At 50.6% G+C, this 19,785-nt stretch overlaps 1 protein-coding gene across 6 annotated transcripts in view; it reads right to left on the minus strand.

Annotated features, from left to right (window-relative positions):
- Nucleotides 1–19,785, minus strand: part of ATP2B2 (ATPase plasma membrane Ca2+ transporting 2) — a 136,671-nt gene that overhangs the window by 72,150 nt on the left and 44,736 nt on the right. For 4 of the 6 annotated variants that reach the window (XM_090284173.1, XM_090284175.1, XM_090284171.1 and 1 more), the window contains exons 3-5: nucleotides 15,684–15,941; nucleotides 14,577–14,702; nucleotides 2,201–2,326 (exon numbers count right to left, since the gene is read on the minus strand). In XM_090284173.1, coding sequence (XP_090140299.1) covers nucleotides 2,201–2,326; nucleotides 14,577–14,702; nucleotides 15,684–15,941 — 510 coding nt within the window. Of the gene's footprint in view, nucleotides 1–532; nucleotides 566–2,200; nucleotides 2,327–14,576; nucleotides 14,703–15,683; nucleotides 15,942–19,785 lie in introns of all 6 variants that reach the window. The other 2 variants (XM_090284172.1, XM_090284169.1) reach the window with 1 other exon arrangement.

Genomic DNA, 19,785 nt, shown 5'->3' on the forward strand with positions numbered 1-19,785 from the left:
ATGCCATATTTTGTGCATGATACAGAGAAGGAATTAGGGAATGTTCCTTAATTTAGAAATTGAAAATGATACGAGATGGTCAAATTTACTCTTGTTCTTTCTTGGGGTGGGAGAACAGATTCTGTGGGAAGGAGAGGGAAGAGACTGTTGGGTGAGGTGGACACACCATGGGTAGGCAGGAGGCCAGCTAGGCTCTGTGAGGATGGATGGGGGAGCAGGCTGTGGGATGTCATGGTGACGGGCCCCTGCGTGCATATGTGTGGGGCTGAGGGCTGTGTGGAGACAGTTGCGGTGCCATTGGCATTGGCCCACAGGATGCTGCACTAGAGAGGCAAATAGGCCAAATGGGGTGCTGGCTTGTTCTGTGAGGCTGGCACCACCTGTGACCCAGCTGAGGGTCTGATAGAGCAGAGCCCCTGTAGTCAGGGAGCCTCCTCCAGCGGTGTGCTGGGGTCTAGGGCCCAGGCTCAGTGGTCAAAGGCTGCTTCTATTTCTAAAAGCCCCATCTGCCCTGAGGGGTGTCTTACTGTACCTTGTAGCTGAAGGCCATCCCCCTTCTTCACACCTGTGTGATGATTTTTGAGACATATTAATGAAGGAGAAGCACACACAGCCTCATCTGTGCATATACACACACACACGTGCACACACACACACATACACACATACACACATCCTGGCATGCCCAGGGTCACTCTTAAATGGGGACCCATGGTTGTCGGGCTTTAAGCAATGCCCCTGATGAAGGTGAAGAAATGGCAGTGCTGAGGGGACCCAGCCCCAGTTGTGCTGCCTAAAGGGTAAGGCTGCCTTCCATCGTCCTCTGTTATGTCTCCTCCACAGCCCACCTCTTCCCTCTACCCTAATGCCCTCATCTCGCTGGGGTGCAGGTAAATGTTGAGTGAGAGACCTTGTCCTGTGCTTTGGGCAGTAGAGGCCTGTCTTCCTACTGGCATTTTCAAAAACACAGGTCTGACCTGTGAGGGTTTCTGCTCCTCAAGCCAGGGCCCAGTGAGACCAAGGAAATGGGCCAAGGTTGCTGCATCATGCCCCACTGTCCACACCTGCCCGCCTGCTTGCAACCTGGGGCCACAGCAGGTCATAGCTTCTATGTCATTGTGCGGACACTGTACCAACATGCTCTGGGCCTCTTGGCCAGGACTTTGTCCTCAGTTTCCACTTCAGCTCTTCCTTTGCTCTCCAGATACGGATTTCACAGAGCTCACCTTAGTTCCATTGTTCCTATGGGTGGAGCAGCCATAATCTTAGGGGTACCCCACTATCAAATGGGTTTCACACTTGAGGACAAGTAACCTTTGATTGTGACTCAGGGTCTGTGCCTGGTTGACCTCTGAGAGCTGGAGATAGCAGAGCTGCTCCTAAAACTCAAGGACAGGTTGGTCACCTGCCATCTTATTTCCTTATTCTGGACTCCAGAAAGTCTGAGTGCTGGGGACCCTCCTCTGGAGCTTGGGGAAGGAGACAAGACAAAAGACTAAAGATGTGAGAGGGGGGCTGTCCTGAGCAAGTGTGAGTGTTGGGTGAGGAGCCAGCTATGCTTGGTTTAGAGGCTTGAGCTCTTGTGTCTTCTGAGCATTCCTCCTTTGCTCTGAGAGGCACCTGTAGCCCAGGATGCCAGCTACTGGCTGAGCAGGGCCCAGGGAATGAGGATTCTTGTTTCCAGGGGGAGGAGGAGCCAGAACCTAGACAAGGTGGTAATGCCAGGCGCATCTGAGAGGGGCTCACGGCAGTTGACTTGGAGCCACCTCCCCTATAAGCTCCTGTGCCCACATCTGGGGTGAATCTGTGATTGGTGGGTTTGCCGCCCTTTTCAGTGCAGATGAGAAGAGTGGAGGAATATGCTCAGGTGGGGATTTCTACTCAATATCAGGGGTGATGACGGGACCAGGTCAAGCTTGAGGCTGGAGACTCAACAAATGCTCAGCACCCTTGGCCTGGCCCGGCAGGGAGGAAGGGCTTCCGTGACATGACTGGACAAGACAGAGACTGGGACAAGACCCTGGAGATGGAACAGACAGAGCCCTCCTGACATGAGCAGGGCCTTGAGGGTGCAGGAGGTGGCTGTTGGCACAGGGCGTGGACATAAAAGGCACTTAACTATTTTGTGGAGTGAATGATTCAACAACAAAAAAGTGGCCTTAAGATCTGCTCTTCTGGTCCACAAGTGCATTGGGCTTACCTTTCTTGTCTTTCTTCTCTTCCTCCTCACCACCGGCCCCCAGCAGGGTAAAGATAATGCCAGTCTGAGAGTTCACACCCACAGCGGTCACCACCATTCGTCCAGAGCCCTCCATCACATGGGTCCCTGGGGAAGGAGATGCAAGCCAAGTTACCCTCCCAAAGGCGTGGAAGGAACTCCATCCAGAGTCTGCTCCTGGCAATTCACCTGCTGAGGTCCTAGGGCACCGCCCATGGTTAGGGTCAAACTGTGAAACTTTTAGGATGATTTCACATTGGGACAGCACTGTGATGAGCCAGGGGCTCAAACACTGCTAGACCTCAGTTCTCAGGCCCCCAGACAGTTCAGGCCTACCACCTACCACCCTCTCCTGGAGAGTCTCTCCTCCCTCTATCTCTCTCTCACTTCTATCCCACCCTTACAGACCAAGCAGGGACCACTCTCTTTTTCTTATTGATCTATCTAGAACCAGACCTTACTGTGCTTAATTCTATAACCAGCAAAGAAATGCCAACTAAGCCATTTACAGGACTGCTGAAAATGGGGTTCATCCGCCTCCCAAAGATCTAGGGAAAGAATTCAGGGATCTCTGAACTTGGGTGAGGAAACAATGATATCTTTATTTTTGCAAACATCTAAATGAAAAGTAGCATTTCTCCCCATTATGAATGTAGGCAACAAACCCTAGGAGTGTTAGTACTACACCAACACCATTACATGTTACAAGAATCACAGGTTTTTTTAAATATCACTTAACAGCTGTTGCAGATATCATGATACCCTTATTTTACAACTAAGGCAGTTATTAAACTGACTGCTGATCTTGTTATCCAGTGTACTAATGAAGAAGCACATACGTTTTATTTTTATCACACACTTTATTACTTTATCACGCATTTTATTACTTTATTTCACACATTTTATGACTTTATTTCAATCGTATTGTTTTCCTTTGTAATCCAGTGTATTTTGTTTTATGCATTTCAAAGTGTTAATCCGAGTAGGAGTGCAAATGATGACACCAGACTTCTCCAGGCATCCATGGTGCTGGAAAAGTTAAGAACCCCTTTCCTAGAACTTTAGATTTTTCAAACTACATTCCAAAGGGCCCTGGAATTTTTTCAAGGGGGCAGCAGGAGCAGCTGTGAGGGCAAGGGAGGACTTTGGTCAGAGTGGCTCCATTTTTATGCATTTTGGAGACTTCTATGTCAGTTTTTGTTTGACTACAGGGTCTTGTTGCTACTGTAAGGTAGGCCCCTCCACTGTGCCGGTCAGGGAACAACTTGTCCAAGACACTCAGGAAGTTTGCGGCAGAATGAAGATAAAATGCAAAGGCAAATCCATGGAACAGATGGTGGTATATCAATATAATAAAATATCATTCAGCCTTAAAAGGAAAGGGAGTTCTGACATACTGCCACATGGATCAGCCTAGAGGACACTATACTAAGTAAAATATTCCAGTCACAGAAAGACAAATACTGTTGGATTCCATTTACATGAGGTCCCTAGAATAGTCAGATTCAGAGACAGAAAGGAGGACGGTGGTTGCCAGGGGCTGGGGGAGGAAGAATGGGGGGTGGGGTCAGTGTTTAATGGGCACAGACTTTGAGTTTTTCAAGATGGAAGAAAGTTCTGGACATGGATGGCGGTGATGTCTGCACAACACTGTGAGTGTGCTAATGTCACGAAACTGCACACTTACGGGTAAGATGGTCAATTTTATGATATGTATATTTTACCATAACAAAAAAATTGGAAAAATATAGGGAAAAAGGGAACTGCACTGAAGCTGTGGCCTCACTGAGGTATCAAGACGACTCCAGAGAGAACCGCTGGGACCTGGCACAGGAAGCGGACGTCGGCTCTGACAGCCCGGGTCTGGCGTCAGGTGACTGCTGGTGCTGCAGACGCACGGCTACTGCCTCCCGCCTAGCAGCTTTCTCAGGACAGGTGGGCCGCTCCATAAGAGTTGGCATGTGTGACTGACTAGGCCTGAGAGGTGTCACCTGCAGAAGGTCAGGGCATACCTGGCAAGGCCTCCTCAGTCCTGCCAGCAGCCACTCTATTTAGTAAAGGATAGTCAAATGCTCATTTTTTCCTGATTTTAATTTTTACCAGTCTGGGTAGAAAGCTCTCTATAAGGCAGCACATCTTTCTTCAACAGAGAAGTAGGAATCCAGTCCTAGCCTGGGGCAGGTCTTGGCTGTCTTCAGGTCCCACAAGTAAAAACTACATTGGATTTTCAAGACAGGATCTGAGGGCCCCAATGGCCATGAACACTGACGCCCCCTACCCGCCTCAACTCTAAACGGCCCCGATGACTTGCTTCTTGAACTCAGTTCTGCTGTTTTGAGTTTTTTTCTTCTTTCAAGATTGATTGCCACTTCTGTTTTCAGGGTAAATTGTCTCTAACAGGTTTCTCTTTGTTTTCCAGTTTGCTTTAGACTTGAAATCTAGGTCAATAATCTCATTAGAATTGTATCTAAAATAAGCATCAAGAAGTTCTGAGTCAGGACTCAAAGAATTTCCTTAAAGGAAGGAATCTATTGTCACTTTCCAAGAGGTTTCACCCATCCCTTCCCTTTCCTTCTAGGATCTGAACATATCTTGAGACTGTGGGTGTATCTGTGTGCGTGTATGCGTGTGTGGTGTTCTAGCCTCTTGGCTCCCAGTATCTCAGGATCTTAAAGTGCTTGACAGACCGGCATTGTGTAGTAAGGTCATTGAAGGCAGGTAGAGGTCAGTCTGCCCATCCATGAATGGGTAAACTAAGTCATGAAGGCTCTCAGCTGGGGCATAAAACCCAGCGAGCTGTAACAGAACCCAGATCCTCAGGCTGGGAGCTCTTCTACTGGCTTCTTGCCCACTCCCAGAATAGAAGAACAGGATGAACAGTGCTCTTTTGGACAGGGAATAGTTGTGCGTGTGTGTGTGTGGGACCACAGAATGAGTTCAGACACTGATTCTAGGCCAGGCTGCCCAGGCCTGGTATTTTCCCATCACAGGCAAACTCTGGGGCCTACATATCCGCCAAGGGGCACAAACAGGGAAAACCAGGGCCCAGTAACAAGACCCTGGATATTATGATAAGTTGCTGCTAAAATGTTTTGCTGTGCACCAGCTCAGCTTGTGTATAGGCTGTTAGGAGGGGTCATTAAATATCAGCAGTGTTAGACGGATGAGGAAACTGAGGCCCAGAGAGGTCATGTGGGGGTGGGAGTAGGGTCACTGTATATCTTCAAAGGTGAGGGAGGAACACACTCTGCTGCATTCAGAGTTCAGACAGCACTGACAGTAGCCAGGGCTCCCTTCTGGAGGACACCTGTTCTGTGTCAGGCGGCACGCTAAGCCCTTCACACCAATCATCTCCCTCACACTGGCCCTCGGTTCACGGAGGAGGAAGCTGAGGCTCAGGAGAAGTGGCTTGCCCAGGGTCACAGCTGGTGAGGGGCAGAGCCAGGATTTGAACTCTCTTCTTCCTGCCTATCTTCTTTGTTATGCACTCCCTCTCCCTCCAGGAAACAAGGCCTTCACACCCTGGTCTCAAACACACTTGTGAAAGAGTCTGCTCTGCCTGGGTGGCAATGGAGACACTGCTCTCCACCTCCCCAGCTCTAGGTGGGATGGAAAAAGACAGAGGGGGCCAATTTCCACCCAAGATAATCAGACCCCCAAATCACTTTCTAATCTAATCACTCCCATCACAGCAGGGAGCTGGTGGCTCTGCACTGGGAGGCAAGGAGGAGGGAGGAAGGAGGAGGAAGCCAGGGAGGTGGCCTCTGGCTACAATTCAGGGGTCACTGGTGAAGGCACAGCATACTCCCTGCCCAGCCTTGGATGAGCCCAAGGTTGTCCTGCAGGCCCCAGCAGTAGATAGAGCATCAACGTCCTCTTCTGTCCCTTCCTCCTTCTGTGCCCCAGCCTCAGCTCTGACCTCTGTTCCCCAGCTCAGACTCCCTTCATAGCTCCCCAGAGTCCAAATGCCTCAGTCAGCACCCCCTGAGTGAGACCCCAGCCTTTTTCTGGAACTTGACCACTGATTTCTGCTCCATGGCTCTGCCCCAGGAGTGTGCACAGCTCGGCCAGCCTTTGTGTCCAGCCCCGCAGCCCCTTTGCTCACATAGTTACCACTGCCTGAATGCCCTTCCCCTACTTCTCCTCCAAAACTTCCTCCTCAAGCTTCCCTCTCTCTCACCAGGACCTAGGGCCTGGCTGCCCCTCCTGCCAGAGGAAGAATTTAGTCAACCCCCTAGACTGTCATGCCCCAGCTCCAGGATCCCCTACAGAGGGCAATGCTTAACCCCAAAGCCTGCAGCTGTAATGGTAGAACCCCAGGCATGGAAGCCAAAGGTTGGGTAACTAAATCTCTCAAAGGAAAACTGCAAGGTTTTTGGGTAGGGACTGAGGTGAGAACCCTTTGGGTGTGGGGGCCCCGGCAGGGCCTTGCACCAGGATCTCATTGTCCAGGGTCCCCTGGGCACCATCCTGTAGCCCCCACCTCATCTAAACTTTCATGGAGCCCTTCAGAATATACAAGCATGGTGGGGGTGGGCGGGGGGAGGCTGTTGGATGCAGGGGGTCCTGAGCTGAGGAGGAGGGGACCTGAGAACCAGTCTGGTGTCTGCTTCTGATTTTTTGTGTGATCTGAGGCCAGCCCTCTCCTCTCCAGACCTCAGTTTTGTCTACTGTAGAATGTGGAGATATGGATTAGTTCTTATTTCTCAGTGATGAAGTCTGGGGTCCCTTGAGACGAAGGCCAACCCTGGCTGGGGTAGGGCAGCCTCCATTAAAAAGCTACATCTTGGGAAGTTTGGATCTTAGTTTAGATGGGGCCAGCAATGGCCTGTGTGGACAGACTGACCAAATGTGGAGCCTCCTGCCAGGGCCTCACTTTTCACTTGATGCACAGATGCGGTGGAGTGCCAACTCTGTGCTGGTCTCTGGGGCCTGAAGGGAGGGTCCCCTGTGATTCCTGCCCTTTAGAAGCTCACAGTCTAGTTGGGTTTGAGGGGAGTACACAGCCACACAGACCAACAATAGCCCAAGACAACAGAGACCCAAGGGCCCAGTGGTCTGGCAGGGGGCAGAACCCAGGCAAAGGTGGGGAGGTGGGGCAGGGGGATGGCAGAGAATCAGCTGGACTGAAGCTCAGGGCTCATGAAGGGAGAAGTGGGAGAGACGCCGGACCATGGAGCAGCCTGTGTGGAGATTGCAGCCTGTATGGGTCTTTGCTTGGTATTCAACAGAGAGACACTGAAAGTATTTTAGGAGGAGGGAGGAAGAGCACTAATCTTTACTGAGCTTTCACTATATGCCAAGTACTCTCTGAGCTGCTGAGCTGCTTTCTCCAGCTGGCTGTGCAGTTACTCTGTGAGGTAATCATCACCACCCCCTGACTCACCCTATTTCACAGATAGGGAAGCTGCCCTGAGCGGTCATCTCCACATTCAGCTTGGGAGGGCACAGCGGGAGGGCAGGGCGGGTGGGGTTCTAGTCTCTGTTCTTTCCACCTTGCCAGGAAGGCTAATATCAGAGTCAGAAGGCAGAAAGAGAGATGGAGGCAGGAGAGCAGTCGGGGAGCTGTGTCAGCCATTAGTTCCTGTCCATTCATGAGAGAGAAAGGAATTCAGGCCCAGGGGACGCTGTGGCTTCTGCCTACTGGATGGCCTGCCCTGCCCTGCCTGAACCTTGCCTTGGACAGGCTAGAACCTCCGTGGCAGCCCATCTCTACCTGAGACTTGCTATGAGCAGCAGGAAATGATCCCTACCTGGCCTGGTCCAGATATTTGCTGTCTTGGGGCCAAAGCCTCATGCAGTGGCAAGTGGGGTACATCAAGCCCCTGACTGCAGAGCTGGGGGGATCTAGTTTTACAAAATAAGGCTCCTGAGCCCAGAAAGGGCAAATGGCTGATTGAGATTGCACAGCACCTGAGGCACAGGTTAGGGCTTGAACCCAATGCTCCCCACTTTCCTGGTTTTGACTTCCCAGGCCTCTCTCTGGACCGGAAGAGTGGTAAGGTCACATACCTTCTAAAAGACCTCTTTCTGGGGGTAGAGATGTGAAAAAGGAAGGGAGACCATTTCCGGGAATTATTATCTGCCTCCAGGCATAAGCACCAAAGAAAGCTATGATTCCCAGCCCAGACTCAGTTCTTTCATCATTATTGTTATCAACATAGTTAATAACAGTAATAATGCACACTTGCAGAGCACTGGACATTTGGCAAAATGTTTCAGCGCCTGTGAGCTTGTCCCCCTCACAACAGCCCTGTGAAATAGGTTTTGGTGAAAGAACAACCCCACCCACCCAACCATAGCCTCTCTTGTTCAGAAAGGCTGAGAGATGGCCCAGTGTCACACAGCTGTGAGTGATGGAGCCGGGACTTGAACCCATGCTCTATCCACTACACCCCGCTGCCTCTCGTGGAGAAGAGGCAGGGTAGTGTAATGGAGAGAGCACGGGCCGAGCAGCAGACTGGGCCTTCCTGCAGTCATAATGTCGTCCTAGGCTCTCTGGAGGCCGCGGCAGTTGTGGCAGGTTCAGCTCTCCATACTTGGCCTTTCACTCAGTGGGCAGGGTGGGCAGCAGGCCCAAGAGGGTTTGCTGATATCCTGTGCAACCTCGTGTTGTTATGCTCTGGTTCCGGGGTGATGGAAGAGGGTGGGGTCCTGTAGGGGGCAGAGCTAATGGGCCTTTTGGAGCCAGACTCTGCTGCTTTTGAGGACAAGCCCCACCCTGGCCCCTTGGCCCTCCCATGGCCACAACGATGGCACCTAGTCGTTGGCTTCCCAAAGGAATTTACTACAAGACATTTCTAACATGCTCTGCTGCTGGGTAATACAGGCTGCAGGGTGCTTGGAGGCAAGTTCACTCATAGGGGCTGCAGGAAAACAGCAGGGCTGGGAGGCTGGACGGCTGGGTCTTGCTCTGGCTCTGCACTCTGTAAGGCCTTACACTTCTCTGGGCCCCAATTTCCCCAGCTGCAAATCAGGACAAGACTAGGTTCTCTAGAGATCTGCAAAGCCCCCAAAGGCTGCAAAGTCACAAGTCTGGGCATTTATTTCTCATAAGAGGGATTATTGCTTCCATGGGACTCTCACAAGAGGTTATGACCCAGGAGGGTTCAAAATGACTGGACCTCCATGAAAGGCAAAGGAAGGCTAAGGAGCTGCTCCATGTTAAAGGAGGCTGAAGGTGTAGGACATCTAAATGCCACAGTGTCCCACACTAGGTCCCAGAGAGAGTAGGCAAATGTGAATATGAACAGTATATTAGGTGGCAGTACTGCACCAATGTCAAGTTTCCTGATTGGCAGCTCTGCTGTGGCTATACATAAGAATATCCTTTCTTAAGGCAATAGACCTGAAGTATGAAGGGGCCCAAGGCCATCATGTGTGCATGAAAAGGAAGAGGGAGGCTGCTGAGAGTGGACAGAGCAAAACAGTAACGACAGTTGAATCAGAGGGAAGGGCATGTAGGCATTCTTTGTACTTCTTTTGCAATTCTTCTGTAAATTTGAAATTATCTTAAAATACAAAACTAAAAAGAAATGGGCCCAGGTCAGAGTCTGTGCTTTAGGGCCCACATATCTGTTTCTTGACCTGCACAAGCTTTACAAGAACAGGGGTTTCTTGCCAACATGTAAACATTGGGAGATGGTGCATGAGAATCTGGCTGGCTGGCTCCTCTTGCAAAGGGAACACTACAGCCGCACTGAGTGGCACTTCTGTAGGCAGCAGTGGGAAGCAGCCGTGCTCTGTTTTGGCGCCCAGGCTCTTCCTGCCTGTGATTCCTGAACGTTTCTACTCTGTCTGGTCTGAAGAGCCTGACATGGGCTGGGCCCGCCTGGCCATTATGGTGAAGGAGTCCCAGGCCTTTAGGATTCCCTTTGTGCCTGGAGCACTGGGGACAGCAGAGTCTTTTTGAAGGCTGGTCTACCCCCATTTGTCAGATGGGGAGACTGAGGTTCTAGGGTGGGCAGAGTTCACAACTGGAGCCGATAGCGGGCTGGAACCTGAGTGCTCTGTCTCCAAATGCTGCTCTTATTCCACATACAGCACCTTACACCCTATCATTTGCAAAGGACAGTCACATCCGTCTGTGTATGTGGTCCCCACAATAGCCCTGTGGGGTAGGAAGGGGGAAGGGCCCCACATCTGCTCCCCTATTGCATGGAACTGAAACATGGAGGCTCTGAGAGGTGAATGACACAGGACAGGAATGGCTGGGCCAACTGACCCTGAACTGGATTGTCTTTTGCCTTCCCCTATGCTGAAGCAGTATGCCAGATACCACAAGGGGGTTTCTGAACTACCATGAGGACCTGCAGGTGCCCTTAGCCTGATACCTCTGTGCTCCCTGAGGGTCATCTGACACAAAGGCCCAGCAAGATCTCCCAGAAGGGGGACAAGGTCTGAGGTGTCTGGTCATGTGCAAAAGTGAGCAACCAAATGGCAGCTATCCAGAATTCAGAGCACTGGGGAAGAGAGCAATCAAGGAAAACCCCATGGAGAAAGCAGACTCGTGTAGGGTGGAGGTGGGAGGAGCTGGATGGTGGAGAAAAGGTGGCCAGCTCAGAGAGAGGGAAAGGGAAGACAGTCAAGGTGAAGGAAGAGAGAGGAAAGTAGATACTTCGACACCTCATGAGCTGAGGTTACTCTTGCATTGTACAAGTGAGAAAATGGAGGCCCAGAAAGGGTAAGAAGCTTGTCCAGGGTCTCCCAGCCAATAAGGGGCAGTTGGATTGGAAGCCAAGCCTATTTCAACCCCAAGTTCTAGCTCTGTATGAGAAACAGGAAAGGGAACCAACCCATTGTGAGCATCTCTCTGGTAGCATTATGCTAGATAGGGCTTTACCTGTATCATACACCAGGACATCCCTTTGTCCTTACAGGTAAAATGAGGCTCAGAGAAGTGAAACAACATGACTGAGGCCACACAGCAAGTTCATTCCAGGGCCTGGATCTGGCTCAGCCTGGCCCAATTCTTCTCTTTCTACAACTTAGTGCAGCCTCTCTCCTCACTTTGGCAGGCAGTGTCTGAGCCCCTGAGATGGGCAGGGCCCATGGGTGGGGCTGGGCATGACCTCCTGATAACCTCTGGCTTGGGCTCCTGCCTGCTTGGACCTGGCTGGGTGAATGGATCGATATAGAAGTACATCACAGTGTGCCTGTACTATGTCTGCCTATCTGCCTATGGCCAAAGATGGAAAGTGAGACCCATTAGGTCTGTTCGGGTGGCAAGACTGTGGATAGGTTTTGCTCTTTATTTAATTTGAGATGGTTTTCACAGTGTAAAACTCAATCAGTGTTATGAGGCTCTGCCCAAATGGGCCAGACAGAGTGTGAATGTCACAGGCTGACGTGTGGATCCCAGGCAGTATGGGAGTGACTGCCAGAGGTGCTGCTCAGAGAAAGCTTCATGAAGGAGGTAGACCTGAGCAGATGGGCAGAAGTCAAATGAGCAATACCAAAGGGAGAGGGCCACTAGGGAGGAGGGAACAGCCTCAGCAAAGGCAGGGCAGAGGGAATGGAGCCAGCTGGGTCTGTAGCAGAGGTACAAGGTGAGCAGGGTATGGTGAATCCGTGACTTTCACAGCTGGGGGGGGGGGGCACTACTTCAGTGCTTGGGCCTACTCTTCAACACTGCCACCCACAGCCTGTCCAGCCCTGCTCACACACAGTCAGTGACGGGGAACTTACTATCTTACAGGCAGCCTCTTTTGTCCTAGAATGGTTCTTCTGTTACAGAAGCCTTCTCTTCCCAGTTAGATCACTTTCTGTCGGGCTGACTATGCGGCTGTCTTACTGTATTTGCCTATGAGCCTGGGCCAAGCTGCCTACTCCTCCTTCCCCCTCATGTAACTGTGTTTCGGAATGTCGGCACTGATGCTAACAGTAAGTTCCATGTTCTTCAGCCTAGTTCACACTGTGCTATGGTGATCTCTGTGGGTCCTGACTCTCGCTTTCTTTTTGTTACGCTCCCTGGGATAATGGTCTCTGTGAACTTGATAGGCACACTTTCCATATTGTGACAGGACAGAGCTCCAGGAAGTGTCACCACAAAGTTTTCACCAGATAACCCGCAATCCAAGAATCAGCACAAGCTGGCCGAAAGCTCCTGGCCTCCAGCACAGCCTGCTCCATCTTGTCTACAGAGACATTATGGAAGACCATGGCTGCTGCCTCCTGACTTCCAAAGGCCTAGAGTCTACTTCATACCTAGGCTCCCAGACAGTTTTATAGGTTGAGACCAAAGCAGTTGGTTCAACTTGAGTTTGGGGGCCCCCATAGTCTCTTTCTTCTCTCAGTGCTCACAGAGTACCCACTCCTGAGCTGAGGACCAGTGCTGACCCCACTATGACCCCACAAGCTTGGGCTTCATAGGGCTCTCCCAGATTATTGCTAAGACCTGGATTGCCTTTTGTTTGTCCTTAGTCCCCTGTTCTTCCCCACTGAGGGCAGAGTTCACTGCTGAGTCTCCAAGGGCCTGTAGGTCTCAGCTTTCTTAGGATCCCTTGGTCTTCTGGGACACTCAGTTCTGTTAGAGACATCCTGTCACCCCTTCCCAGTTATGAGGTTTCTCCTTGACTAGAAGAATGGACACAACTTGTCCACTGAGGCCCAGCACCTCCTCTTGACTTCCACTGATCCAGATGACCCACCTGGCCACTTTTCCCAAGAATGCTCACCTCTCTGCTAACCACCTCAGCCCAGAAGCCAGAACCAGGGCCACAGAGCCATGACTCTAAGCTCTCATGTGGCCCTAAGTTCCAAGAGGACATTTGAGGCTTTCTATCCTTTAACCAGACCCCAGGGCCTTTGTACTTGTCCCTCTGCCTAAAATGCTCTTTCTTGTCATTGCTCTGGTTTTAGCTCAAATGTACTCTCAGATACGCCTTCCCTGACCAACTAAGTTCCTGTCCCTTCTTCTGGGCCTCTAGTTCATTACCATGGTAGAATGTCTTCATCTGATTTAACATTATCTGAAATTATTTTACATATTTTCTTGCTTTTTCCTTATTGTCTGTCTCTTGGAGTCTAAGCTCCAGGAGGGCAGGGAGCTTGTTTGTTCCATTACCATTACTGGCACAAAATAGGTACTTAATAAATGTTGGTTGAATAAGTTCTGGATAACTAAATGCTCAGCCCTGATTCTTCTTCCCTTCTCCCATCCTACCCAGCAGACTGACGAACTTCCTTATTGTAGTTCTAGAACATCCCACACTCCTTCAGACCTCTGTGCCTTCTACATGTTTGCCTCTGCTAGGAGGGCCCTTTCTCGACAACTTTGTTTGGTGGGCTTCTGCCCATGCTTTAAAACCAGCTCAATTCTACTGCCCCCTTCTGTTCCCTTCTTGGCTTTCATACACCTTCCTCACTCTTCTGCTGTGGAATTAGTTGTTTGCTGTTCTGCTTATACCAGCCTATCTGGGCTGGAGACTCCTGAAGCCAGAGGTGGGTCCCACTGCTCAGCCCAGGGCCAGTTCCAGAGTAGCTGATCAAAGATTTGCTGAGCACTCCTGGACAATAAATCCGTTTGGGTGTCCCTGTTGGAGGGAGAGTGGTTACATGGCTGGTGTCTCACCTCTCTTGCCCCCTGCAGCAGCCAAAATGAGGTTTTAAAAACGTAAATGTGATCAGTTCCCTGCTTACAACCATTCCAGAGAATGCCTATTATACTAAAAAAGTTTCCAAATTCCTGACATGCCCATGAGGCCTGACATCTGGCCCCTCCAGATCTCCATATTGCTCACAGTCCTCCATCACAATCCTGCCTTTGGGCTTTTGCAGTTGCTGCTCCTTCTACCTACTATACTTTTCCCTGGATAGTCACAAGGTTAGCACCTGCTCATCAGTCACACCTCAGCTCACACATGACCTCCCTGACCATCTGCCTCCCAATTTTTGTCACACACCTACCACCCTCTGGAATTTTCCCATTGCTTAGCTCTCTTCAACAACACCACAGCTCCTCAAGGCTGGGGTGTCACCTGCCTTATCCATTGCTATTTCTCTAGCACCCAGCCCAGTGCCTAGCACACAGGAGGTGTCCAAAACGATGAGAACAGGTTTCAGTGTTTGACTTTTCAGAAATCCAAGTCACTAGAAGGTAAGTTCCATAAAGTCGGGGATTTGTCAATTTTATTTAGTGTACTACCCCTAGGAGTGGTGCTGAGAGCCCAGTAGGCTCAAGGCATGTTTGCTTGGGAAAAGGGAGGAAGTTCTTACTTAGGGCTGAGCTGGCCAGAGATCTGGAGCCAAGGACCACAGTCCCCAAGACCCTCCAACCTCTTGAAGAGGACATAGGCACCCCTCCTCATGTGTCGGGCACTGGCAATGGGAGTGAGCCCGCTGTTGGGCTGCAGCTCACCTGACAGCAGCATGGGATCCTTGTCCACAGACTTGCGCACCTGGTCAGACTCCCCTGTCAGGGAGCTTTCATCAATCTTGAGGTCATTGCCCTGGATGAAGAGGCCGTCAGCAGGAAGAAGATCACCTGATGGGAGGAAGGTCAAGGGAGTCAGCAGGGTCTCAGGTGGTTGGAGAGGCTGGAATGTTCCCCTAAAGTTATGACTATAAGGAAAGGTTCTCAATTGGGGACCAGATGCCTAGAGCCCCCAGGGTGTAGGAACTAAGATGACATCATCGCAGGTCAATAGACAGCTGAAGACTGGAGTCAGAGTGAATGGTACAAGGCCTGAGAGGCTGAGGTTGGGCCCAACAACAGTCTTAGCTTAAGTGGGCATGTTCTTAATTTATTAAGTGCTTCTCTTGGCCTGGTGTGGTTCTGAGGCCTAGTTTTCTCAATGATTCATTCTCTGGTTTCAACTATAATTTGAGAAATTCTTTTGGAAGAATTTGGTGGAGGTGACTCTAGGGCGGGCACATATCAGTGGAAACCAAGCCCCCGAGGGCTGAATGAGGAAGGGTATACCCCAATCTCTCCTCCGTCTTTTGCCTCTACTGTCCCAAGGACACAGTTCACTTAAATCCCTTTGGCGCCAGCCTGCCCACTTGCTCCATGGCAGTATTGCATGCTTAGAATGTTCACACATCTATGTGTACTTCCCATAAAACCCTCTCTAGTTCAACAATCATCCATTAATAGCCAAATCAGGGATAGGAAATGGATTTTATTTCATAAACCCATTCTGAATGTTAGTAGTCCCTGGAGTAGTGTATTGAGAAGGCTGTGTCTAGGCTCTGAGCTGTGATTGATTAGTAATGTCTGCTATGGGTGAGGGTATTGAGAGTAGTGGTACATGTGCCATGTATTTTCCATTTCTGAGTTAAATTGATTCTGAAATCCTACCCCCTCCAGGAAGTAGTCTTTCATTTTCAAAGGATCTCTTGACTTGGAATCAGTCTTCAGGGACCCACTCCCTTCTCTGGGCCAGCCTCTTTAGGTCTTCTTGGCCTGTCCCACCTCTGTCCCGACTCGAGCTTCACCACCTGGTTCTGTGGCTGGGACACTTACCATATTTGATTTGAGCGATATCCCCGACCACAATCTCGGCCACAGGGATCTGAACCACCTGGCCAGCCCGGACCACGGTGAACTTCTGCTCCTGCTCGATGCGACTCTGCAGGCCCCGAAACTGCTTCTCTTTGCTCCAGTCATTGAAGGCCGTGACCAGGACCACACAGATGACTGAGAGGAGGATGGCAGCCCCTTCGATCCAGCCTGCCTCTGCCTCCCCTTCATCCTCAGCCCCGCCCTGGGCTATGGCACATCCTGCAGAAAGCAGAAGGAAGCAGGTGGGGTGGGATCAGCTAGGCAGAAGGGGTCTTGTGAGCCTGGCTTTAAATCTCAGTTCCGCCAAGTAAAAACTATTGATAATCAGATAATCACGATCTATTTATTCAGTGTGTCAGTGACAAGCCCTGGCAAAGTGCTTCACACTTATCATCGCAGAACACTCACTCTGTTCATTTCACACATGTGGAAGCTGAGGCTTCTTAGAGAAGCCAAGTGACTTGCCTAAGCTAGAAAGGGCAAGGCAGGAGCTAGGGTATCTGGCTTCAGAGCCTATTGTTTTAGCTACTTTAGTTTTCTGCCTTTGTTCTAGCTGTGAGATCTTGGGTAAATGACTTCATCTCTCTGAACATCAATTTTCTCATCTGTAAAATACGAAGAGTATTCTTTATCATGGGGACCACTGTGAGGGTTGACATTTAATGAGGTAAGGTCCATGGCATCTCCAGCACAGACCTGGCACAAAGGAGAGGTCTGATTAATGAAAAAAGAGAAAAAGTAAGGGTGGTAGAGAATGAGCTCAATCAATATAACATCTGTTTGGGTCTAAAACACAACTTTGTTGATATCCTTTCCTTCTATTCTACCAGCAACCATGAGGCAGGTCCCTAGGCCAGGGGGTGGGGACCACAGCAGTGGACCTGCCCTCTGATGAGCTGGTCCTAATCCCACTGCTGTCGCTGTCCCACCCTGGGTAAGTCACTGCCCTCCCTGAGCTGCAGCATCCTCATCTGCAAAATGGGGGTCACTGAGACCACTTTCTGGGCTCAAGGAGAAGAAAGTGAAAGCTCTGGCCTGTGCTCAGCCACAGGATGTTCTTACTTAGCCCTGTTGGATCTGAGCTCCTACTACACAGTGAAGATTCCCACACTCTATCTGAACCACTTGTGTGACCTACAGTGAGCCCACACCCTTGCTCCACTGAACCTCCCAGTCTGGGCCCTCAAATTGCCTGAGGCCTGCCAGGTCTACCATGTGAAGAAGAAAGAGAAAAAACACCACACACATTTAATGCAAAGGCGTCAGGCCTGAAGGCAGGTCCTATCTACATGGGGTTAAGTGCTAGGGCCTTTCCAGGTTCTTCCACATGTTCTATCTCCTGCTTCCCCACAGCGATCCAGAGAGTGAGCAGAATTGCCTCCATTAACAGATGAGGAAAGTGAAGCCCAGAGGGGTGAGGTGACACAGCCAGGATGATTGCTGCAGCCAGGACTAGCTCAGGACTTTTTTTCTCTAGGTGGTAGGGTGGTGGGTGGAGAATGGCCCTTTCCATGTCTGACCACCCACCCCCGGAAAACTCAGAGTAGTTCTCTTCTGCAGGGCTACTTGCAAGACCTGCTATATGCCAAGCATTCACTTTAATCTTCAAGCTGGCTATAAAAAGGGAAGCAGTTCAGAGAGGGACAGCAACTTACCTGGGGTCACACAGCAGATCTGGAGTTTGAATCCAGGCCTAGGCCTAGAATCTGACACTGCACCTGGACTGTCCACTGTCCCTGTGCCCAGCAACCCCTCTGCCATGCCTTGGCCTCATGTGGAAAAGTAGGCCATGGACCTATGGCCCATCATCTGGTAGTTCAATTCAATTCCAAGGAAGGGAGAACAGCAGTTTTAAGAGACAGCAGCAGGAGCACCTGGGAAAGCCAGGGGTCAGAAGCAACATGACAAGAAGGCCAAGTGGGACCAGGGAATGTTGTTCAGCCCCAGCTCCTGGAGGGTCCAGGCTCAGCCGGTGCGTCCAGGCTGGGGACGGCATAAAATCACTGTGGCCCAGCAGCATGTGTTGCTGGAAAATTCCACATGTTTTTGCTGAACTAGCTGTTCCTGCAGGCCAGTTTACAACCACATCATTGCATGGGGTTCTCAAAGCCTACCTTTTATTTCCTTTGGGAATTTCAAGTCTTCCAGTAATTTTAAAGAGTTTAACTGGACCAGCCTTTGGTGGTAATGATACTCATAATTGTGCTGATGATAACTGACATTGGGTCGATCCTGAGTTCAAATCCCAGCTGTACTATCTAACAGCTGTATGCCCATGAGCTAGTTGCTGAATCACAGTGCCTTGGTTTTCTCATTTGCAGAATGGGGGTAGTGACAGGTGCTCCCTCCTAGGTGGTTGAGAGGACTCAGGATGAGCCTTAATGTAAACCATCTACGGCAGTGAGCACCCAGTAATGTCTCAGTTAAAGCTGCTGCTTCATGTTGCCCAGCGGTTGGCACACGCCACGGCATTCGAGTCCCACAGCCAGCCTGAATGGAGGCGATCCAGCTGTATTTTAGACCATGTGATGATGGGAGGAGGAGAACTAGGGTGCCCTCTACTACCATGAATGACACCAATAAAACATCCCCCAAACTAGAAGACACAGGTGAACCTTGATAAACAGGAACTCTTGGACTTCAGAGGAGTGATTTGAGATCCAGAGTCCATTGCTTCACTTTACAGGACTTTTGTTATCCCTTGCCCCTGCTACATACTCTGTACATGGGAAGGCTCTTCCTTCCCTCTTGTGTGCTTTGTCCATGGGGCTCCCATTAGTTACCAAGGCATTTAGGACACCTGGAGACAGCTCAGGACAATGGAAAGCCTTCAGGTTCTAGAATTGGAAAGACCTGGCTTCAAACCCAGGCTCTGCTGTGTGACCGAAGGTAAGTGAGTTGGCTTCTTTGAGCCTGAGTTTGGACAGCGGTAAAGCAGTATGACACCAGGGACTTTGTGAGCCCTGGACCTAGTAAGGGCCTGGCACATGGTACAGGATAAACATTGGTTCTCTCCCTGTCTTTATGAGCTTCTTTCCTTGGACTGGCCTCTGGAAACCAGGGCATGGTTGTTGAGTGAGATTCGCACCCTGTTGCCTTGGCTCCTAGCCCTGTCTGCTGTCCTTGCTGATTTGATACCAAGGAGTTCTCTCAGCGCCCACTCTGCCAGCAAAAGCCCATTAGCTTTTATCTTCTGAGAACTGTCTGATGGTTATAGGGTGCCTTGGAGTGATCAGAAAGGGGGGATGTGGATCTCTGGGTTAGGTCTTTAGCCACAGGGAGCGAGTGGACCCTAGGAACTCCTGCTGCTCTGGTGCAATTAGGGGGAAGAGACCAGGAACGGGAAGGAAGGAGGCAGTGGGAAGGCCTTGCTGAGATCTTCTCTGGGTGCCCCTTAGACTGGGGCAGGGACAGGATCTAGAGTTTGTGACCACAGGGTCTGGGGAACCTCCAGCTTCTTTCCCTGAACCTTGGTTTTCTAGGGTGTGGCCTTTTGCTCTGTGTGACCCTGGGGAACCCAGGTGGCCTCTCTGGGCCTCCCTCTCTTTAATCAGTAAAATGGGGAAGGTATCTCCTGGTTGTTACCAGGGCTTGGCAGTAAATAAGGGCCCTCAAAATTGGTCAAGCCACAAAGATTTTCTAAGTGCCTACTATATGCCTGTCACTCTGCTGGCACTTTGGCACTTGGGTAGCTGTTATGGGCAGGGAGTTGGGAGCTGGGGGTGTAACAATTCCAGCCCTGCCACAAACATGCTGTGTGACCTAGACAAGTGTCTGGAGATGTCTGAGGCCAAGGGAGAAAACAGGGAAGGGCTGTGGGTGCTGCAAGGCACTTCTACAGCCTGTTAGTCAATCACCAGCGCCATTCTTTACAAAACGGATGAAGCCTGTGTCTAACTTGGCGGGTTGGAGGGGGTGGTCGTCCTGGCAACTTGGATGAACCAGAGCTCAGAGGCCAGGGACCGGGTCTCGGGGAGGCGTAAGTATTGTCACAAAGCTCAGGAATTCACTCTGCAGGGCTAGAGTGTGCACAGCTGTCCTCATCGACCCAGAGTGTGGTCTG

This window comes from Furipterus horrens, unplaced genomic scaffold, assembly GCF_987537825.1.
Source record: "Furipterus horrens unplaced genomic scaffold, mFurHor1.1.pri manual_scaffold_7, whole genome shotgun sequence".
NCBI lineage: Eukaryota > Metazoa > Chordata > Mammalia > Chiroptera > Furipteridae > Furipterus > Furipterus horrens.